The following is a 17,678-nucleotide window of genomic DNA, read 5'->3' as shown; positions in this document are numbered from 1 at the left end:
AGATCCCTCTCTTCTTCCAGTGGTTGTGGGCATTAAACTGCTCGATGGACAGACATCGATGGGTGTAGTCAGATTTCTCGAGACACTCATTCCAGCACCGCACCATGTCACGAGCAGAAAAGAGCTGCTTGTGGTGGGTGTAGCATTTCTCATCCTTGTACATGTTGATGTCTCTCACCTGTACAGAAAGACATTTTTTTATTTTTTGGATTGCATTTTTAGAGTCGAAATGAAAACCCCAACAATATTATCATGATCTGACACATCAAAAGTTACCTTAACAGCTCAACATCATGAACCAACAGTTGTAGGGTTTTTAACATACAGTCTTTTGGCTACCAGTTCAAATTTCAACCCATTACAACTGTTTGAATTCTGTTTAATCAACTTGTCTTCAATTGTGCAGGTAGTGCAGGTAAGCCACATCTGGCGGCCACCTCATGTAGCACGCCCTCAATGGTGGTCAACCCACCAAATCCACCAAATCCACGGAAGGCTGTATATGAGGGTAAGTTGGTCTTGCACACCAGTCCATGTCCACGTAGATTTGGGATCTTGTAGCCATTATCCATGTGAAGGAGAGCTTTCTCCATGATCTGGTAGTAAATTACAGAAGATACGTGACTTGGAGACTGACCTACATGGGAATTTAAGGTAACCTAGCTTACAGTTCCTTATTATCAGGATTTACTTAATTGATTTTCAACATTTCATAAAGGGATTGGCCATTTCAAAATGTAAAAGTTTTTCTTGTTAAGTCTTAAAAACCAACATACAAAGGAGGATTCGTCCAGAGTGCATCCTCCATTACTGTAGTACGTGATATCAGCAGCCAGGATTGTTCCATCATTCATGTATCCAACCTGTAGGAAAAAGGCAGGACTTAAGCTGTTGTGATGCTTCACAGTTATCCAGTCAACATACTGTTACCAATAGTGAAACATTACCTTGTACCTTCCCAAGAAAGGGGACCTGCCACTGGTGATTAACATGTCATCGCCACGTTCTAGTACACATCGTACAGCACGGCCAGTCCTGTAGTTAAATTTGAGTGTACAGTCGGTACTTAGCATTATCTTTTAGTATTGTGTTAAAGGCATAGCATACTTTCTTTGCACTTCACAGAAATAAGAAAACAATGCACTTAAATATAAGCAATAAGGGCAAATACAAAAGCAGTTAAATAAGTGCCATTCTGTAAAAGGTACAAGTCTCATTTTGCCATACTTGTAAGTGGCTGTAGCAGCGATGGCAGATAATGATGCAATCTTCATGACTTTGCCTCCAAATCCACCTCCCAGCCTCTTCACATGACATGTGATCTTATTGGAATCAATGCCAAGAGTGATGCCCACCACTTCCTGTTGTTCAAAAGACAAAATTAGGTCAAACATTGAGGAAGAGTATGTGAATAACATTTTTTAATGAACTTTTTTTCATGCTCCACATTCTTTCTTTTTTTTCTTTTTTTTAATACAGATTTACATTAATAAAAAATAAATATCTTTATATTGAATAATATCCATCCGTTTATGTCCATGGAGCAATACAGACCTGAGTATAAGCTGCATGCTGACTGGCAACATAGAGCTCCATTTCACCTGCCTCTGCCTTAGGAATTGCAATCAATCCCTGCGTTTCCACGTAGAAGTGTTCTTGACCACCCATATACAGCTCATCTGTGAGAAATATAAAATAATTATAATGTGCATTGTATAAAACAAATATATATAAAAAAGTCATAGAACAGTTCAAAAAAGCATTCTATATGGAGAGATCCCAATGAGATTCAGATTTAATTGTACAAACCCTCCAGTATGTGGTCTGCTTTCTCAAAGCCTTCTTCCACATTTCCTCTTTCCAGTTTTCTCTTTGGGTCAGAAAATGACTGGTGTTCAATGGCCTCCTTAATAATAAAGATGGTGTGGTGATTAGTAGGATTAGATTAACGTGCTGCTCCTCAACTTTTGTTTAGTACTCCATTATGAAGTTTTTTTCTGAATATGATTTTGTTTACAAATACCTCTATAGTGAAAAATGCAGGTTGGATGTCCTGGTAAGTTATGGCCACCTGCTCGGCTGCTCGTTTGGCTTGTTCTCTGGTTTCAGCCACAATGGCGCCGATAATCTGCCCTACACAAATGACCTGCAAAGGGCAAACAGACAAGACACAGCATTACAATGTATCTGAAATGAAAAAGAAGCATTATTGACTAAGAAGAAGTAACATCTACTGATAGATATAATAAGGCTTGAAACATCTAATCTGAGGTAGGGATCATTTTGTATCTTTAAACCAGAGAATATTTATTGTGGTACCTCCTCTTCTGCAAAAAGCTCCTCTGGGTTGTTGAACCAGAGTCTTCGATTCTGACCAGGAACATCCTTGGCAGAGATGAAGGTGATCACTCCAGACATGGCTAGAGCCACTGATGCATCTATAGAGCTGATGTGAAGACAAGGTTGAGACAATGTGATTTAGATTTTCAAAGAAATTAAAAATTGTCCAGCCCATACACTTAATGGATGAATTAGTTAAACAAGCTGGGGTACCTCCCATCATTCTGCAAGGCTTAGGACTTAATAGAGTGTGTACTCCCTTTAGTTACACACATTAGTCTCTGGACACTAAGACCCTACCCATAACCCCCTAGTAGACCCACCTACTCAGGTGAATATAAAGTCCAGGTCTGACAGCACAAAGACACCAAAGCTCAGCACAGGAGCATCCTGAACATCTCTACACACTGAGACAACATGGACACAAGAGCCTCCCTCTCCATTCTGCTGCTGCTCTTTGGCGTCTCACAGGCGTCTCCTCTCATGGTAAGATCCGGTCTAGTGTCTCCCTTAAATAATCAGCGTTCCTCAAATGAGTCGTTTTAAACATCTCTGTTTCTGCCACCAGGAGGAAAGCTTTGAAGGAGTGTTTGTGTCAGAGCCGGAAAGTGTGGACATCACTACAAGGATTTTGGAGTCCAACAATGGTCAGACACCTTGTAGATTTCTGTAAAGTCAGCAATGAGTTTCACAAAATAGTGGAAAAATGTTAACAAGACTTACAAATATTTTCAGTTATTTAATCAGTATGTTTCTCTTTAAATACAGGATCTTCTGAAGTCTTGATTGAAGGAGATCTGGTGTTTCCCAAAACCAGAAATGCTCTCTACTGCTTTAACAACAACTGTTTCTGGAAGAAAAACTCTGACAACATAGTGGAGGTCCCTTACACAGTGAGCAGTGAATTCTGTGAGTGAATCTACTTCATTCATTGAACATATCTATCAGTCATGTAAATCAAATTGTAAAGTTGTGGCCCCTTTCGTTTGCAGCTTATTATGAGAAATCAGTGATTGCGAATGCCATGTCCACCTTTCATTCCAAAACCTGCATCCGCTTTGTGGCCAGATCAACTCAGACCGATTACATTAGTATTGAGAACAAAGATGGGTGAGAACAATCATTAAATATTAACAAGAAACATTCATAAGGTCTTTGTCCAAAGTCCAATATATATATATATATTTAACCCCTTTATTTCCTCTCTCCTCAGGTGCTTCTCTTCTCTTGGTAGAACTGGCGGCAAACAGGTGGTCTCACTCAACAGGAACGGCTGTGTGTATCACGGCATCGTTCAGCATGAGCTCAATCATGCCCTGGGCTTCTACCACGAGCAAACCAGGAGCGATCGTGATGAGTACGTCAAGATCAACTGGGAGAACATGTCTCCTGATATGGCCTACAACTTCCAGAAACAAAACACCAACAACCAAAACACTCCATATGACTACAGCTCCGTCATGCACTATGGAAAAACAGCCTTCACCATCCATCCTGGACTGGAAACCATTACTCCCATTCCTGATGGGACGGTGGAAATCGGACAGAGGCAGGGAATGTCCAACACCGACATCCTGAGGATCAACAAGCTGTATGGATGCTAAAGATGAGTTTTATATGTATGTGGTGTGTCAGATAATTTAATGTAGTTCACATTCCCGTAAATGAAGAATCAAATGAGGTGATGGTCTTATGGTGTTAAATTTCTGTAATATGTGGCTAAGGAAAAATCAAGTTAATAAAAAAAAATGAACATGCAGTAAAAAAAAAAAATTTTTCTCTTTAAAATGAAATGTCTGAGTTCATAAATTATCAGAAGACACATTTCCTTAGCCTTTCTTCTGCCCTCTGACATAGATGGGGAGCAATGACATATGTTAGCATGAAACGGTGTGCGCTGATTGTCATAACAAAACAAAGCTTATTGCAGACACACATTTAAGCTCCAGGGCAGAGCAAATCATCCGTTACTCTTGGTCAACACCCAGATTTTCTTTTTTTCTTTTTCTTTTTTTTTTGTCACAAATAACAAGTACAACTGGATTCCACTAAATCACTTAGATTTATTTTCTTTTTAAATGCATTATGACTTTTAAAATGTAAGTCATCTGAGTGGGCTGAGCATGACACACACTAAAATACCCATCATACTCACACATACTACATCAACTTGTATTTGCCTGTAAAAAAATAAAAAAAGCTTTCTCCTTCTTATCTAAAATGTATAATTTACCCAGTCATCACTTATTTTGGTTCTTCCAAATCAAACACTTTATACAGAAGCAGTTCCCTCACTTTCCTAAATGTCTTCCTGAAACGCACATTGACCATCTTCTTGATTTGAATATCAACCATAAGCATCTAATCTCAGTCATTTTAATCAATTCAATTAATGTGTACCCTACTGACACTCTTAAAGATACCTGGGAGCACGACCTAGGAGTTACTATAACAGAGGATCTATGACATAACATCTTGACCCAGGTACACTCCTGTTCTTTATGTGCTAGGCATGGTTTAATTCAGTGTAAAATACTATTCAGAGCTCACTTCACCAATGCCCAAATGGCAAAATTTTTCCCAGACAGGAGCGCTGCCTGTAACCGTTGCAAGCTTTCACCTGCTGATCATCTGCATATGTTTTGGACGTGTCCACAGATGGCAATTTTCTGGTTAAGTGTATATGATACACTTAAAAAAGCTCTCAACACTAATATATAGACCCTGATCCCTTGTTAGCCCTTTTTGAGGTATCCCTTAGACCTGGTCTGACAGCCCGAGATAGTAAAGTTGTTGCTTTTACTATGATCTTGGCCAGATGAGCTATCCTTCTTAAAGGGATACTCCACCCTAAAATGAAAATTTTCTCATTAATCACTAACCCCCATGTCGTTCCAAACCCGTAAAAGCTTTGTTCGTCTTCGGAACACAATTTAAGATATTTTGGATGAAAACCGGGAGGCTTGTGACTGTCCGATTGACTGGCAAGTAAATTACACTGTCAAGGCCCAGAAAAGTATGAAAGACATCGTCAGAATAGTCCATCTACCATCAGTGGTTCAACCATAAAGTTATGAAGCGACGAGATTACTTTTACTCTTACTTTTACGAACGCAAGCAGCATACGCTCTTCTGTGTCAGCTGCGCTGCACGGATGCGCTGTTTTCGTTCAAATCAAAGCGTAAATACACGTAGAAAACGTATCCTTAATTTGCGGCTGACACAGAAGAGCGTACGCTCTTCATAACGTTACGGTTGAACCACTGATGGCAGATGAACTATTCTGACGATGTCTTTCATACTTTTCTGGACCTTGACAGTCACAAGCGTCCCAGATTTCATCCAAAATATCTTAAATTGTGTTCTGAAGACGAACGACGCTTTTAGGGGTTTGGAACGACATGGGGGTAAGTGATTAATGACAAAATTTTCATTTTGGGGGTGGAGTATCCCTTTAAGTGGAAGCACACTTCACCCCCGACACATGACAGATGGATACAGGATATTTTCTACTGTTTAAGACTTGAAAAGTTAAGATGTTCACTCTCTGGCTTACTTAAATCCTTTTATAAGACTCGGGATCCCTTTTTGGACTATATTAAAGGCCTACCTTGTGCGCCTGCAACTGGCTACATGTAATATTTGTCATCTGTTAGAAGGGACTTTTTTAACTTATTTATTAGTTACTTATATCTATTTTGTTTTACTTGCTATTATTCATTTATTGGTGGGGTTTTTTATCATTGTTTCTCTGTCCATCTGAGTTAATATGAATGGGGGATCGTGGAAGGGATTAATAATGGACAATATCTTATTGTTTACCTTGTTGTCATTATACCAATCTGTATTGTCACACAAAATACCAATAAAAAGTTTTGAAGTAAAAAATAAAAAAAGGAAAGTTATAAATGTTACTTTTTTGCAAAAGTAACTTGGATTCTATTGTGAATATTTACCAAGAAATGGGCTATTGTACCCTTTGCTTGGAAAAGACGTATTAAAGTGGTTAGGACTAAAGTAATATAGGAATATAGGAATAAAGGAATATAATAAAGGAGTACAGTTAGTTGGTTCTAAATACTAAATCATTATGAGCTGGACTATGACCTCTACTCCCCAATTCATGACGACACACATGACAGATGCATTTTTTTTTTTTGTACCGTCTTGAGAAAGCACTTAAAGTTTTGACTGCACTCCCTGTTTACCACAGTTTTGGGTCTTATCATACAATTAAAAAATTACATTTGTTAATTTCAGTGGATTAGTAAAACAATCTGTGCCTTCTCTGGTTGTGCAAGTTCTTGGATTAACAGGTGAGTTCAGACACTCCTTCCTTTACAATCGGAGTCTCAACGCCTGGTTGACCCACCTACATAGGTGAATATAAAGTTCAGATTCAACAGCTTGCAGACACCAGATTTCAGCACAGCAGCATCCTGAACATCTCTACACACGGAGACAACATGGACCCAAGAGCCTCCCTCTCCATTCTGGTGCTGTTGGTTGGCATCTCCTTGGCGAATCCTGTCAGGGTAAGACTCTAGACTAGTCTCTCAATACACTGAGATGATGAACTTTCATTGTAAGAATAATATAACTTTTCTTTTTTTTCTTTTTTTTTCATAATTAGAAGCCCGGCCCTCCTAATGCATTCCTACCCATACCTGGAAATGTGGACATCACTACAAAGTTTTTGGAGACCAACAAGGGTCAGGCATCTTGCAGATTGCTTTAAAGGGTTTCACACAATCAGGGAATATATCTAAAATGTGGTTGAACGTACACATATTCCTTTCATCAAAATATGTTTATTTAATTACAGGATCTGCCGAACACCTGATTGAAGGAGATCTGGTGTTTCCCAAAACTAAAAATGCTCTCTACTGCTTAAACAACAACTGTTTCTGGAAGAGAAACTCTAGCAACCTAGTGGAGGTCCCTTACATAGTGAGCAGTGAATACTGTGAGTGAATAACCTTCAGTCATTGAAAATATGTTTATGAGTGTAAATTGTATTTTAAAACATGTGATACTTTTTGTTTGCAGCCTCTACTGACATCTCAGTAATACAGAATGCCATGTCTACCTTTCACAACAAGACTTGTATTCGCTTCGTACCCAGATCAAATCAGACTGACTACATCAGTATTGAGAACAAAGATGGGTGAGGAAGAAACATTTAATTGGTCTTTAGCAGAAACTCTTTCACAAAGTGTAACATTTTAACAAAGATTTGTGGAATATTCTCTTTTTCTCTTTTTTCTTAGGTGCTACTCCTATCTTGGTAGAATTGGTGGTAAACAGCTGGTCTCGCTCAAAAGGACCGGTTGTGTGTATCATGGAATCATTCAGCATGAGCTCAATCATGCTCTGGGCTTCTACCATGAGCATACCAGGAGTGATCGCGACCAGTATGTTAAGATCAACTGGGAGTACATCCCAACTGAGAAGGCCAGCAACTTCCAAATACGGAACACCAACAATCAAAACACCACATATGACTACGGCTCCATCATGCACTATGGAAAAACAGCCTTCACCACCCAGGCTGGGAAGGAAACCATCACTCCCATTCCTGATGCGACAGTGGCAATCGGACAGAGGCAGGATTTGTCTAAACTCGACATCCTGAGGATCAACAAGCTGTATGGATGTGTGGTTTAAGATAATTTAATATGGTTTACCTGTCCACAGATTAATAATGTAATGAGGTGATGGTCTTTGTCTTTTATGATTTTGAATTTCCAAAATGTTTGATCTTGTGGGAAAAATAAAGCTAATAAAACTTCAAGATGAAACATGAGCCTCATATTTCTTATTCAAAATCGTATTCCTTAAAAAATAATTTTTAGAAGTGTGAGTTGGAAGTCATTTAGTCAACCCAGTCTCATAAAAATACGTACCTCTGAGTACTTTGCTGCAACACCGTTTTTACGTACCTTACTGCACGTTTTGCCGCAGTTTCAAAGAGAAATGTCCACTGAGTGGTGCTAAAACACGGGTTCAATACGTGAACCCTGGCACATTTTTATTACGTTGATATAGGTACGTATTGCTGTGTTTTTATTACGTTGCTTCGGGTACGTATTGCGGCGGTTCAGAATTCAAATATCCGTGTACTGTTGCTAAAAGTTAATGCTCTATCGTGTTGGAAATATGCCCCACATTAAACCCAACCCTAAACCTACCCGATAGTGTTAACAAATGGAAAACTGATATAAAAATGCATTTGTTGATGCAACCGTGTCATTTTGCGAAAATTACGCTTTATTAATCGAAACTCTGTAAATGTGTGTGAAAAGGAATAAAAGGTGTCGGAGTTTTACTGCCTCTAGTGTTCATTTCTTTTGGAAACTGCAGTGATATGTACTTATTGGTACGTATTTCGCGTCTCGCGAAAATGTGCCCCCGGGTATGTTTTTGCCATGAGACCAGGTTGCATTTAGTAGCCATAACTTAACAGTCATGTCAAAATTAACAGTGATATCCGCAAAGTATCAAGATATTTACTGATAACAAAACCTGGCAGTTTTGACTGAGAAAATCCTCAGCAGACAAACATAATCACATCTTGACTAATTAGAACAAAAGGTAAAATTTTGAGAACTGTGGTACTCCTCCCCACTCCCGTGTTCCATCTACTAGAAGTTTCAAATCCCATTGTCTGCCAGAAAGAAACTAGAACTCACTGACTGGAATATATATAATGCAGCAACTTAACACAATGCAACTAGCACAATCAGATTTTTCTACTTAACTCTATGATTGTTGGCTTGTGGAAAATTCTCATTTTTCTTTTTAATGTCTATCCCATGTGTTAGTTACCTTCAGTACTACTTTTCTATCTTATTTTCTTTAACATGAGGATGATCCATTAGTATTTGAGTCACTTACACGGATATACTGTAACTTAAGAATTGTAAAATCAGAGTACTGTTTTAACTCAGCTATGACTTCTCAACTGATGACAATGCACATTTTTTGGATGTGTCAAATGAGATGTTCTCTCACAAAAACATCTGTCTCAATAAAGTATTTAAAGTGTTGTGGATACTCCCTGTATACCACTGTTTTGGGACGTCAAAAAAAGCCAAGAATTGCAGCATGTCCATTTCAGTGTTGTTGGACTAACAGGTGAGGTCAGAGTTTCCTCCCTGTAGTTACACAGATTAGTCTCTGGACACTAAGACCCTACCCATAATCCCCCAGTAGACCCACCTACTCAGGAGAATATAAAGTCCAGGTCTGACAGCACAAAGACACCAAAGCTCAGCACAGGAGCATCCTGAACATCTCTACACACCGAGACAACATGGACACAAGAGCCTCCCTCTCCATTCTGCTGCTGCTGTTTGGCGTCTCACAGGCATCTTATTTCATGGTAAGATCCTGTCTGGTCTCTCCAGGGACTCAGAAGATGAACTTTTCTCACTAGTAACATGTAATTCTTCTACTTCCATAAACAGGAACCAAGCTATGAAGATGTGTTCATACCTCTACCAGAAAATGTTGATATCACTACACAGATTTTGGGCTCCAACAATGGTGAGGCACCAAGTATATTCCTGTAAACCCAACAGATGATTTAAATAAAAAATAAATAAAAAACCTGGACATTTCTAATTCTTTAAATATAGGATCTTCTGAAGTCTTGATTGAAGGAGATCTGGTGTTTCCCAAAACCAGAAATTCTCGCTACTGCTTAAACAACAACTGTTTCTGGAAGAAAAACTCTGACAACATAGTGGAGGTCCCTTACACAGTGAGCAGTGAATTCTGTGAGTGAATCTCCTTCATTCATTGAACATTTCTATCATTCATGTAGATCTCATTTTAAAGTTGTCGGCCTTTTTGTTTGCAGCCTATTATGAGAAATCAGTGATTGCGAACGCCATGTCCACCTTTCACTCCAAAACCTGCATCCGCTTTGTGGCCAGATCAACTCAGACCGACTACATCAGTATTGAGAACAAAGATGGGTGAGAACAATCATACAAAAGCAAAAACATTTAACTGGCCTTAGTCCAAAACATTGATAATAATTAACCCCTTTATTTCCTCTCTCCTCAGGTGCTTCTCTTCTCTTGGTAGAACTGGTGGCAAACAGGTGGTCTCCCTCAACAGGAACGGCTGTGTGTATCACGGCATCGTTCAGCATGAGCTCAATCATGCCCTGGGCTTCAACCATGAGCAAACCAGGAGTGATCGCGACAAGTACGTCAAGATCAACTGGGAGAACATCTCTCCTGATACGGCCTACAACTTCCAGAAACAAAACACCAACAACCAAAACACTCCATACGACTACGGCTCCATCATGCACTATGGAAAAACAGCCTTCACCATCCATCCTGGCCTGGAAACCATCACTCCCATTCCTGATGAGACAGTGGAAATCGGACAGAGGCAGGGAATGTCCAACACCGACATCCTGAGGATCAACAAGCTGTATGGATGCTAAAGATGAGGAATTTTTTTAATTTGTATCATGTGTCTGTAGATGAATAATGGAATGAGCTGATTCTTTGTCTTGTGTTGGTGTTCAATTTCGGGAATGTGTAATTGGGTTGGGAAAAATAAACTGAATCAGACTGATCAAAGTTTAGTTTTTAAAAATCTATTATTCATTAAATATTGAATTAATTACATTCCACTTACATGATCTTTGCATGAGCCCTGGTGCTGGTTACCATGGAAACAAACAGTTCTCCTTTAACAGAAGGGATGTCATCATAATACACAGCTTCTCCTGTCGCCTGCTGAAGGGCAGCCTGGTGTACATTGGGACGTCCCACCGGGTCACTAGAAGACTGAGTCTCTGGTACAAGCTGTAATTTAATTGGTAATGATTAGTTGAGGAAGTTGTTAACCACACTTGATATAAAAATGCAAGCTTTATTTTGTTTTTGTGTAACTAGGGGTCTGCCTACCTGGAATGAGTGGTTTCCTTGTGGCACCTCATTTTTGAAGGGTTTTAATGCGCTGAGATATTCTAATGGCAAATCATTCATGCCAACCTCCTTTAACGACAAGATAAAAAACTATTTAATTAGGAATGAAGTAAATTGTCCTGTTTTTAAACTAATGATTAGCACAATCATACTTTTTGTTGGAGCTCCAGCAGCACTTGCATGTAAAACTTGAAAAAGAAGCTGAGTACTAAAGTCGAGCGATACTCTTCGTAGGGAGCACAGAAATTTCTTCTTCTAAGAGCTGTGTTCCCTCTACCAGAAGTTTCTCATCCCATTTTCTGTCAATCAAAAATCAGTGCTCACTGACTGGAATGCATGCAATATAGCAGCACAAAAAATAGCAGGTAATGCACCACACTTTGCAATAAAACTGCATGTGTACAAACTGTGTCTGTCTTCTCACATAAAAAAAAAATTAAAAAAAAGAGTTGTATGTGATTTATGTAGGCCTTGACTGTACCTTCCCATCAGCTCTTTACAGGTGTGTTTGACTTTTACCAGAGTTGGCCCCACACCACCATAAAAAATATCCAGATTCTCCACCACATTTGAGTTGTGTCTGAACACCACCCTCATGCCAGCGTTCACTATGGAGAAGGCGAACTCTCTGCGGTGTGACTGGCGAAATGCCGAAACAAACTCCCACTGAAAAGCACAGGGATTAACAATTAGCTTTTCAGAATGTAAGCTGAATTCATATTGTATTTGTAGTATAAAAGTGAATTTGTAAAGACTATTAGCAATGACTAATAGTCTTTTAGGGCAAGTGTGTTTATTGAATCTTGAATAGTTTTGTAATATAGGCTTTAGTTTTAGCATTAGGTTTAGTCTGTGTCCTCCATTTTGAAGAAAGTACCGGTCTTGAGTGAGGAATGTCAATAGCCAGCAGAATCTCATCTGGTCGTAGAGCCGTTTTACCAAAGTCTGTGTTTAGCAATGACTAATAGTCTTTTAGGGCAAGTGTGTTTATTGAATCTTGAATAGTTTTGTAATATAGGCTTTAGTTTTAGCATTAGGTTTAGTCTGTGTCCTCCATTTTGAAGAAAGTACCGGTCTTGAGTTAGGAATGTCAATAGCCAGCAGAATCTCATCTGGTCGTAGAGCCGTTTTACCAAAGTCTGTGAAAAACTCCTCACTAAGACAAATCTCTCGAGCACCATCTGCATTTAAGACAAAAGGAAAAATTTAAATCTTATTAAAAATATTAATTTCCATGTCAAATATATTGGGAACTGAGAAATATTGCAAAAAAGTGGTTATAGGAAATTATGTACAAATAAAGTCCAAATATACTGGCATTACCATTAGAAACAATGTGTAGAGTACACTCCGCTGCTGCAAGAATGCTGCTCAAGTCATATTTGGGGTTGGCGCTCAGGATATTTCCACCAATGGACTTGAATTTCCAACATAAAATCAACGTAGACAAGTAATTAAAACAAATTTGTCATCAAAATTAGTTTTGGTCTCGCATTAAATGTTAATTTAACAATTTAATATTATTTTTGTGGATATATTCCATCTGCTCCTCTTAATTCCTTGCAGCAGTTTGTTTTTGTTACTCACAGCCATGTTGCGAATCTGTTTGCCCGCCAAACACTGTAATGTTTGAACGAGGGCCTGGTAAACCCTGCTTTTCTCTGGCCCAAGTTCTTCAGTTCCTCGCAGGAGGATGTCCTTCAAAACAGACAAACTGCATCCTGCCCCTACAGTTACGCCTAAATAAAGCAGTGTTATTCAATTTACTTTGGGCTTTAATATTCGCTAAAAAGCATATGAAATGGTGATACATTGTTTATTCATGATTTACCATTGTTTCTCCATTTGACAGCTTGAAGTTCTGGAATGCTTCCACCATAGATCACCAAAGGATGGACGGTTCCCTTCAGATTCATCTTTGGCCCTGTAAAAGAACAGAAACAGGTTGGATGAATGGATGGATGGATGGATGAACTTCTTCTTGAAACCAACCTATGGTTGTGTTCCCAACCAACAGAGGTGCGTTGGAGTATTCAGCTTTTAGCTTGATTAAATCTTTCAGATCTGCAGGGGAAATCCACCTGACTTTTTCACCATGGAAACAAAGTTGTTCAGTTTTTGCTTTCCCATAATCTGTAAGAAGGAAGGCATATAACAAAAATTAGTGGCCTGAATTATCCATTCTTATTAGCTACCACAAGAACACACGGTTTGCTTACCAGTAACTCTGGGGGAAAGATCAGATCCTGAGTTGGGTCAAGGGGTAAGACTTCATCCATGCTGAAAAGTTCTCCAGAAATCTACCGATAATACCAGTAACAGAGTTACTAACCTAGACTTACCAATTTCTGTCTACGTATAATGATACGTAACTCATGGATAGGAAATTGTAAGAATTCATATGGCTACTATTGTCTTACATCGGATTCATTGCTGTGAGAATTGTTGTTTTCCATGCAACATTTTCCATTTCTGTCACCATTTTGGCAAGATATCAGAGTCTGGAAAAATATGGATCATTTCTCTACACATATTTGTTTCCTGCAGTCAAACTCAATAGTTTTTTTTTTAATTTTTACATGTACTAATTTTAAATTATGTGTAGACATTTTTATTTTGTATTACGAGTTAACAGTCCTTACGTCACAGAATGTTTTAAATCCATCAATTATCGGTCGGTATCCAGTACAACGACACAGGTTCCCTTAGAAGAAAGAAAACAGAATGTTTAAATTCTTGTGTTCTGTTTGAATTTATAATTCTAAAAATGTAAATTAAATCCATAAGTATACATATTTGTTTGTCACCTCCCAGTGTCTCTCGAATGTCCTCCATGGTGGGCTGTGGGTTATTTCTAAGTAATGTGTACATGGACATCACCATCCCAGGAGTACAAAACCCACACTGAGACCCATGAGCCTTTGCTATACGCTCCTGATAAACAACAACAAAAATATCTAAATGGTTTGTTCTGGATTACCCATTCAAAATACCTACTTTGAAAGCTGATTTATAGTTTGTGTCTGAAGGAGAATCAGGTACCTGAACGGGATGTAGTTTAGTCTTGGTGCTTCCAATGCCTTCGATGGTCACCACTGCTGCACCGTGTAGAGAACAAATCGGCTGAAGACATGCATTCACTGACCAGTGACTGAAGAACCGGTTAAGTATTATGAAACCACATTTATTGATGACTTTTTAATTTAAAAAGTCTATCATGTAAATGATCATAAAACAGAAGAAATGTAGTGGCATCGGTATGGTTTGATGTAGAAAAAACACTGGTTGCAAAGAATCCTTTCATTTGTTTGTTTCATATCAAGGTTTTATGCTGTTAGTTTTGTCATATGAGTGAAAGATACAGCACAGTGTCCTGGATAGGGTTGTATCTGGACACCATCACAGTACAGGCCCCACATCCCCCTCCACCACAGCTGTACTTTGTGCCCGTCAGACCCACTGAACACAAAAACAACACACATTGTTTTTTTAAAAATTATTATTATTTGTCTTTCCTATAAGATATGTAAGTTAAAGAGTTTCTAAGGGGACGTGGTGATGGGACAAATAATATAAGATGGAAGGAAAATTATGATTCAGTGCTTTTGTGTTTGACGCAAATGCAAAAGCTTTGCTAGTGAACACAAAACACAAAGTCTCTCGGGGGAATGCTAAACTTTCTAGAGAGAACACAAAAGCATTGAGATATATATTTTTCTTTAGGGGCTCTGCAAAACTTAAATATATGTAAGTAAATATTATAAATATATTAAATTAAAGAATAGCTAAACATCTACACCATTATTTTGAGAACATTTGTCATATGGAAATTACCATACCTTTCCTTCGCAGGTAAGCCAATAACATTTCTTCTGGATCAGCATTCTTCTCCACAATCTTTACATAAAAACAACAACAACAAAAAATAAACTGACCGCTATTGCTCAAATTTTGTGATAACTGTCAAAACATCATTCAGTACGTGTCACGTGACACGATTGGATTTTGGAGACCAACATATGTATCACAGACATACACACCAGTGAATTGATGTCACTATCTATTTTATGTTACTAGTTTTGAGTGGAATTCTTGGAGAAATGTGGAAACTAGAAACATATTAGAACAGACAAACCACAGTCATAGTTAGAGTGTGTATGTGTGTGTGTAAGAGGGAGAAACACATGATGTTTGAGGCGTAGAAAATCATTTTCATGGCATCATACATAAGAGGAAAAAAAATTAGTTTGGCAGCCCGCTGACTGTCATGTGCCACGATTCTGAAATGCATGTTTAGTCACGCCATTTCAAGTTTGGTTATGTACTTTGATTGTGAGAAGACTAGATATGATCATTAAACATTCTGATACTCACCTCAGTAGAAGTAATAATAATACCATCTGAATCATAGCTTTCATTCTTTCATGATATTAACAAATTCAGTTGAAAACTAATTTCATATTATACACTTTTTATTTATGAACTAAAGCAATATTAAAGCCATATTGAAATATTAATAATATTATGAGCCAAAAAAAAATATTAAGAAAAAGACAATTCAGAAAGACTGTACCATTTTAAAATAGAAAAAAACACACATTTGTCAAATTAAATGTTTGTGCCTTCAGTTTACAGATCTGTAAACATATAATTTAAAACTAATATGTAATGTAATGTAATGTAAACATACCTTCTTGCCATTAATGTAGAAGACAAGCTCACTGTTCACAGATAGAGATGACATGATGAGTTGAGAAGGATCGCAGTGTTCTGTTGCTGGAGATGCTCCTGGTTTACTGACCATCAGCTGAATGAGCAACTGACTGACTCACATCACATGTTACAGGCTTTGCCTTGCCTTTCATAGTTAAAAAACAAGAATGCGTAAAGAACACATACATGCAGTGGGTTCCTCTATTGTTAATATATACAGTATATATATATATATATATATATATACACATATATTGCTTTGGAGACTCCTTTCTTCATTCATTAATTTCACTTTGTGCTGTCAATGTCTGGGACTAAATTATTAGATTTAAAGTCAGTCTACAAAAAAGTTCACTTTTGTTAAATGTTTAATTAACTTTTTCTTCACACATTTCAGAAATTCAACACCATCAGAAAGACCATCACTTCATTACATTATTCACCTACAGACACATGAACTATATTACGTAGTCTGCATAAAACTCATCTTCAGCCGGTGAAAGCTTGCCAAGTGGGCATTGGTTAAGTGAGCTCTGAATAGTATTTTACACTGCATTAAACCATGCCTAGCACATAAAGAACAGGAGTGTACCTGGGTCAAGATGTTATGCCATAAATCCTCTGTTATAGTAACTCCTAGGTCGTGCTCCCAGTTTCTTTAAAGGGATAGTTCATCCAAAAATGAAAATTATGTAATTAATTACTCACCCTCATGTCGTTTCAAACCCGTAAGACCTTTGTTCATCTTCGGAACACAAATTAAGATATTTTTGATGGAATCTGAGAGCTCCCTGACCCTCTGTAGACAGCACACAACTGTAATGTTCCCCAGAAACATAGCAAGGACATCGGTAAAACAGTCCATGTGACATCAGTGGCTCAACTTCAGTTTTGCGAAGCTACGAGAATACTTTTTGTGCACAAAGAAAACAAAAATATCAACTTTATTCAAAAATTCTTCTCCCCCGAGTTACTGTCCTCCACCATTGTGGAGAGTATCACAACGCATACGCACGCTTTACCCTAAGCGTAAACACCGCTGATTATGCCGATTACGTTCATGTGCGCGCTGCTTACCCTCCTGAACGTAAACAACGCTGAATACGTTGATTACGTTCTGGAGTACTCTCCAAAATGGCGGAAGACGTAACTCGGGGGAGAAGAATTGTTAAATAAATTGTTATTTTTTATTTCTTTGCGCACAAAAAGTATTCTCGTAGCTTCGCAAAACTGAAGTTGAGCCACTGATGTCACATGGACTGTTTTACCGATGTCCTTGCTACGTTTCTGGACCTGTTGCTGTTTATGGAGGGTCAGAGAGCTCTCAGATTCCATCAAAAATATCTTAATTTGTGTTCCGAAGATGAACGTAGGTCTTACAGGTTTGGAACGACATGGGGGTGAGTAATTGATGACAGAATTTTCATTTTGGGGTGAACTAACCCTTTAAGAGTGTCAGTAGGGTACACATTAATTGAATTTATTAAATTATAAATGACTGAGATTAGATGCTTATGGTTGATATTCAAATCAAGAAAATGGTCAATGTGCGTTTCAGGAAGACGTTTAGGAAAGTGAGGGAACTGCTTCTGTATAAAGTGTTTGATTTGGAAGAACCAAAATAAGTGATGACTGGGTAAATTATACATTTTAGATAAGAAGGAGAAAGCC

The 17,678-nt window shown here is 38.2% G+C and overlaps 4 protein-coding genes across 4 annotated transcripts in view; 3 read left to right on the top strand and 1 right to left on the bottom strand.

The window, feature by feature from the left end:
* Window positions 1-16,085, bottom strand: part of LOC107739315 (aldehyde oxidase 3-like) — a 28,769-nt gene extending 12,684 nt beyond the window's left edge. Inside the window, 22 exon segments of the mRNA XM_016551402.1 lie at window positions 1,555-1,679; window positions 1,810-1,906; window positions 2,024-2,146; window positions 2,320-2,446; window positions 11,002-11,171; window positions 11,274-11,363; window positions 11,447-11,526; window positions 11,529-11,593; window positions 11,776-11,960; window positions 12,366-12,475; window positions 12,618-12,711; window positions 12,882-13,033; window positions 13,126-13,218; window positions 13,287-13,415; window positions 13,501-13,594; window positions 13,715-13,795; window positions 13,937-13,998; window positions 14,102-14,228; window positions 14,337-14,445; window positions 14,657-14,753; window positions 15,134-15,191; window positions 15,985-16,085. Coding sequence (XP_016406888.1) covers window positions 1,555-1,679; window positions 1,810-1,906; window positions 2,024-2,146; window positions 2,320-2,446; window positions 11,002-11,171; window positions 11,274-11,363; window positions 11,447-11,526; window positions 11,529-11,593; window positions 11,776-11,960; window positions 12,366-12,475; window positions 12,618-12,711; window positions 12,882-13,033; window positions 13,126-13,218; window positions 13,287-13,415; window positions 13,501-13,594; window positions 13,715-13,795; window positions 13,937-13,998; window positions 14,102-14,228; window positions 14,337-14,445; window positions 14,657-14,753; window positions 15,134-15,191; window positions 15,985-16,038 — 2,322 coding nt within the window. The 5' untranslated portion in view covers window positions 16,039-16,085.
* On the top strand, window positions 2,758-3,975 carry LOC107739318 (high choriolytic enzyme 1-like). Its single transcript, XM_016551406.1, has 5 exons — window positions 2,758-2,826; window positions 2,912-2,987; window positions 3,109-3,249; window positions 3,333-3,450; window positions 3,554-3,975. Exons 1-5 carry the CDS (start codon window positions 2,758-2,760, stop codon window positions 3,942-3,944), a joined length of 795 nt encoding a protein of 264 aa, XP_016406892.1. The 3' UTR covers window positions 3,945-3,975.
* Window positions 6,807-8,007, top strand: LOC107739316 (high choriolytic enzyme 1-like). Its single transcript, XM_016551403.1, has 5 exons — window positions 6,807-6,875; window positions 6,974-7,052; window positions 7,166-7,306; window positions 7,390-7,507; window positions 7,611-8,007. The coding sequence occupies exons 1-5, from the start codon at window positions 6,807-6,809 to the stop codon at window positions 8,005-8,007; spliced, it is 804 nt and encodes a 267-aa protein (XP_016406889.1).
* Window positions 9,656-10,804, top strand: LOC107739317 (high choriolytic enzyme 1-like). Its single transcript, XM_016551405.1, has 5 exons — window positions 9,656-9,724; window positions 9,810-9,888; window positions 9,981-10,121; window positions 10,205-10,322; window positions 10,414-10,804. Exons 1-5 carry the CDS (start codon window positions 9,656-9,658, stop codon window positions 10,802-10,804), a joined length of 798 nt encoding a protein of 265 aa, XP_016406891.1.
* Window positions 16,086-17,678: the final 1,593 nt, after the last annotated feature.

Source organism: Sinocyclocheilus rhinocerous, unplaced genomic scaffold (assembly GCF_001515625.1).
Source record: "Sinocyclocheilus rhinocerous isolate Xijiao unplaced genomic scaffold, SAMN03320098_v1.1 scaffold945, whole genome shotgun sequence".
NCBI classification, from domain to species: Eukaryota; Metazoa; Chordata; class Actinopteri; order Cypriniformes; family Cyprinidae; genus Sinocyclocheilus; species Sinocyclocheilus rhinocerous.
Note: the sequence above shows the minus strand (reverse complement) of the source record. Positions and strands in the feature narration are given on the sequence as shown.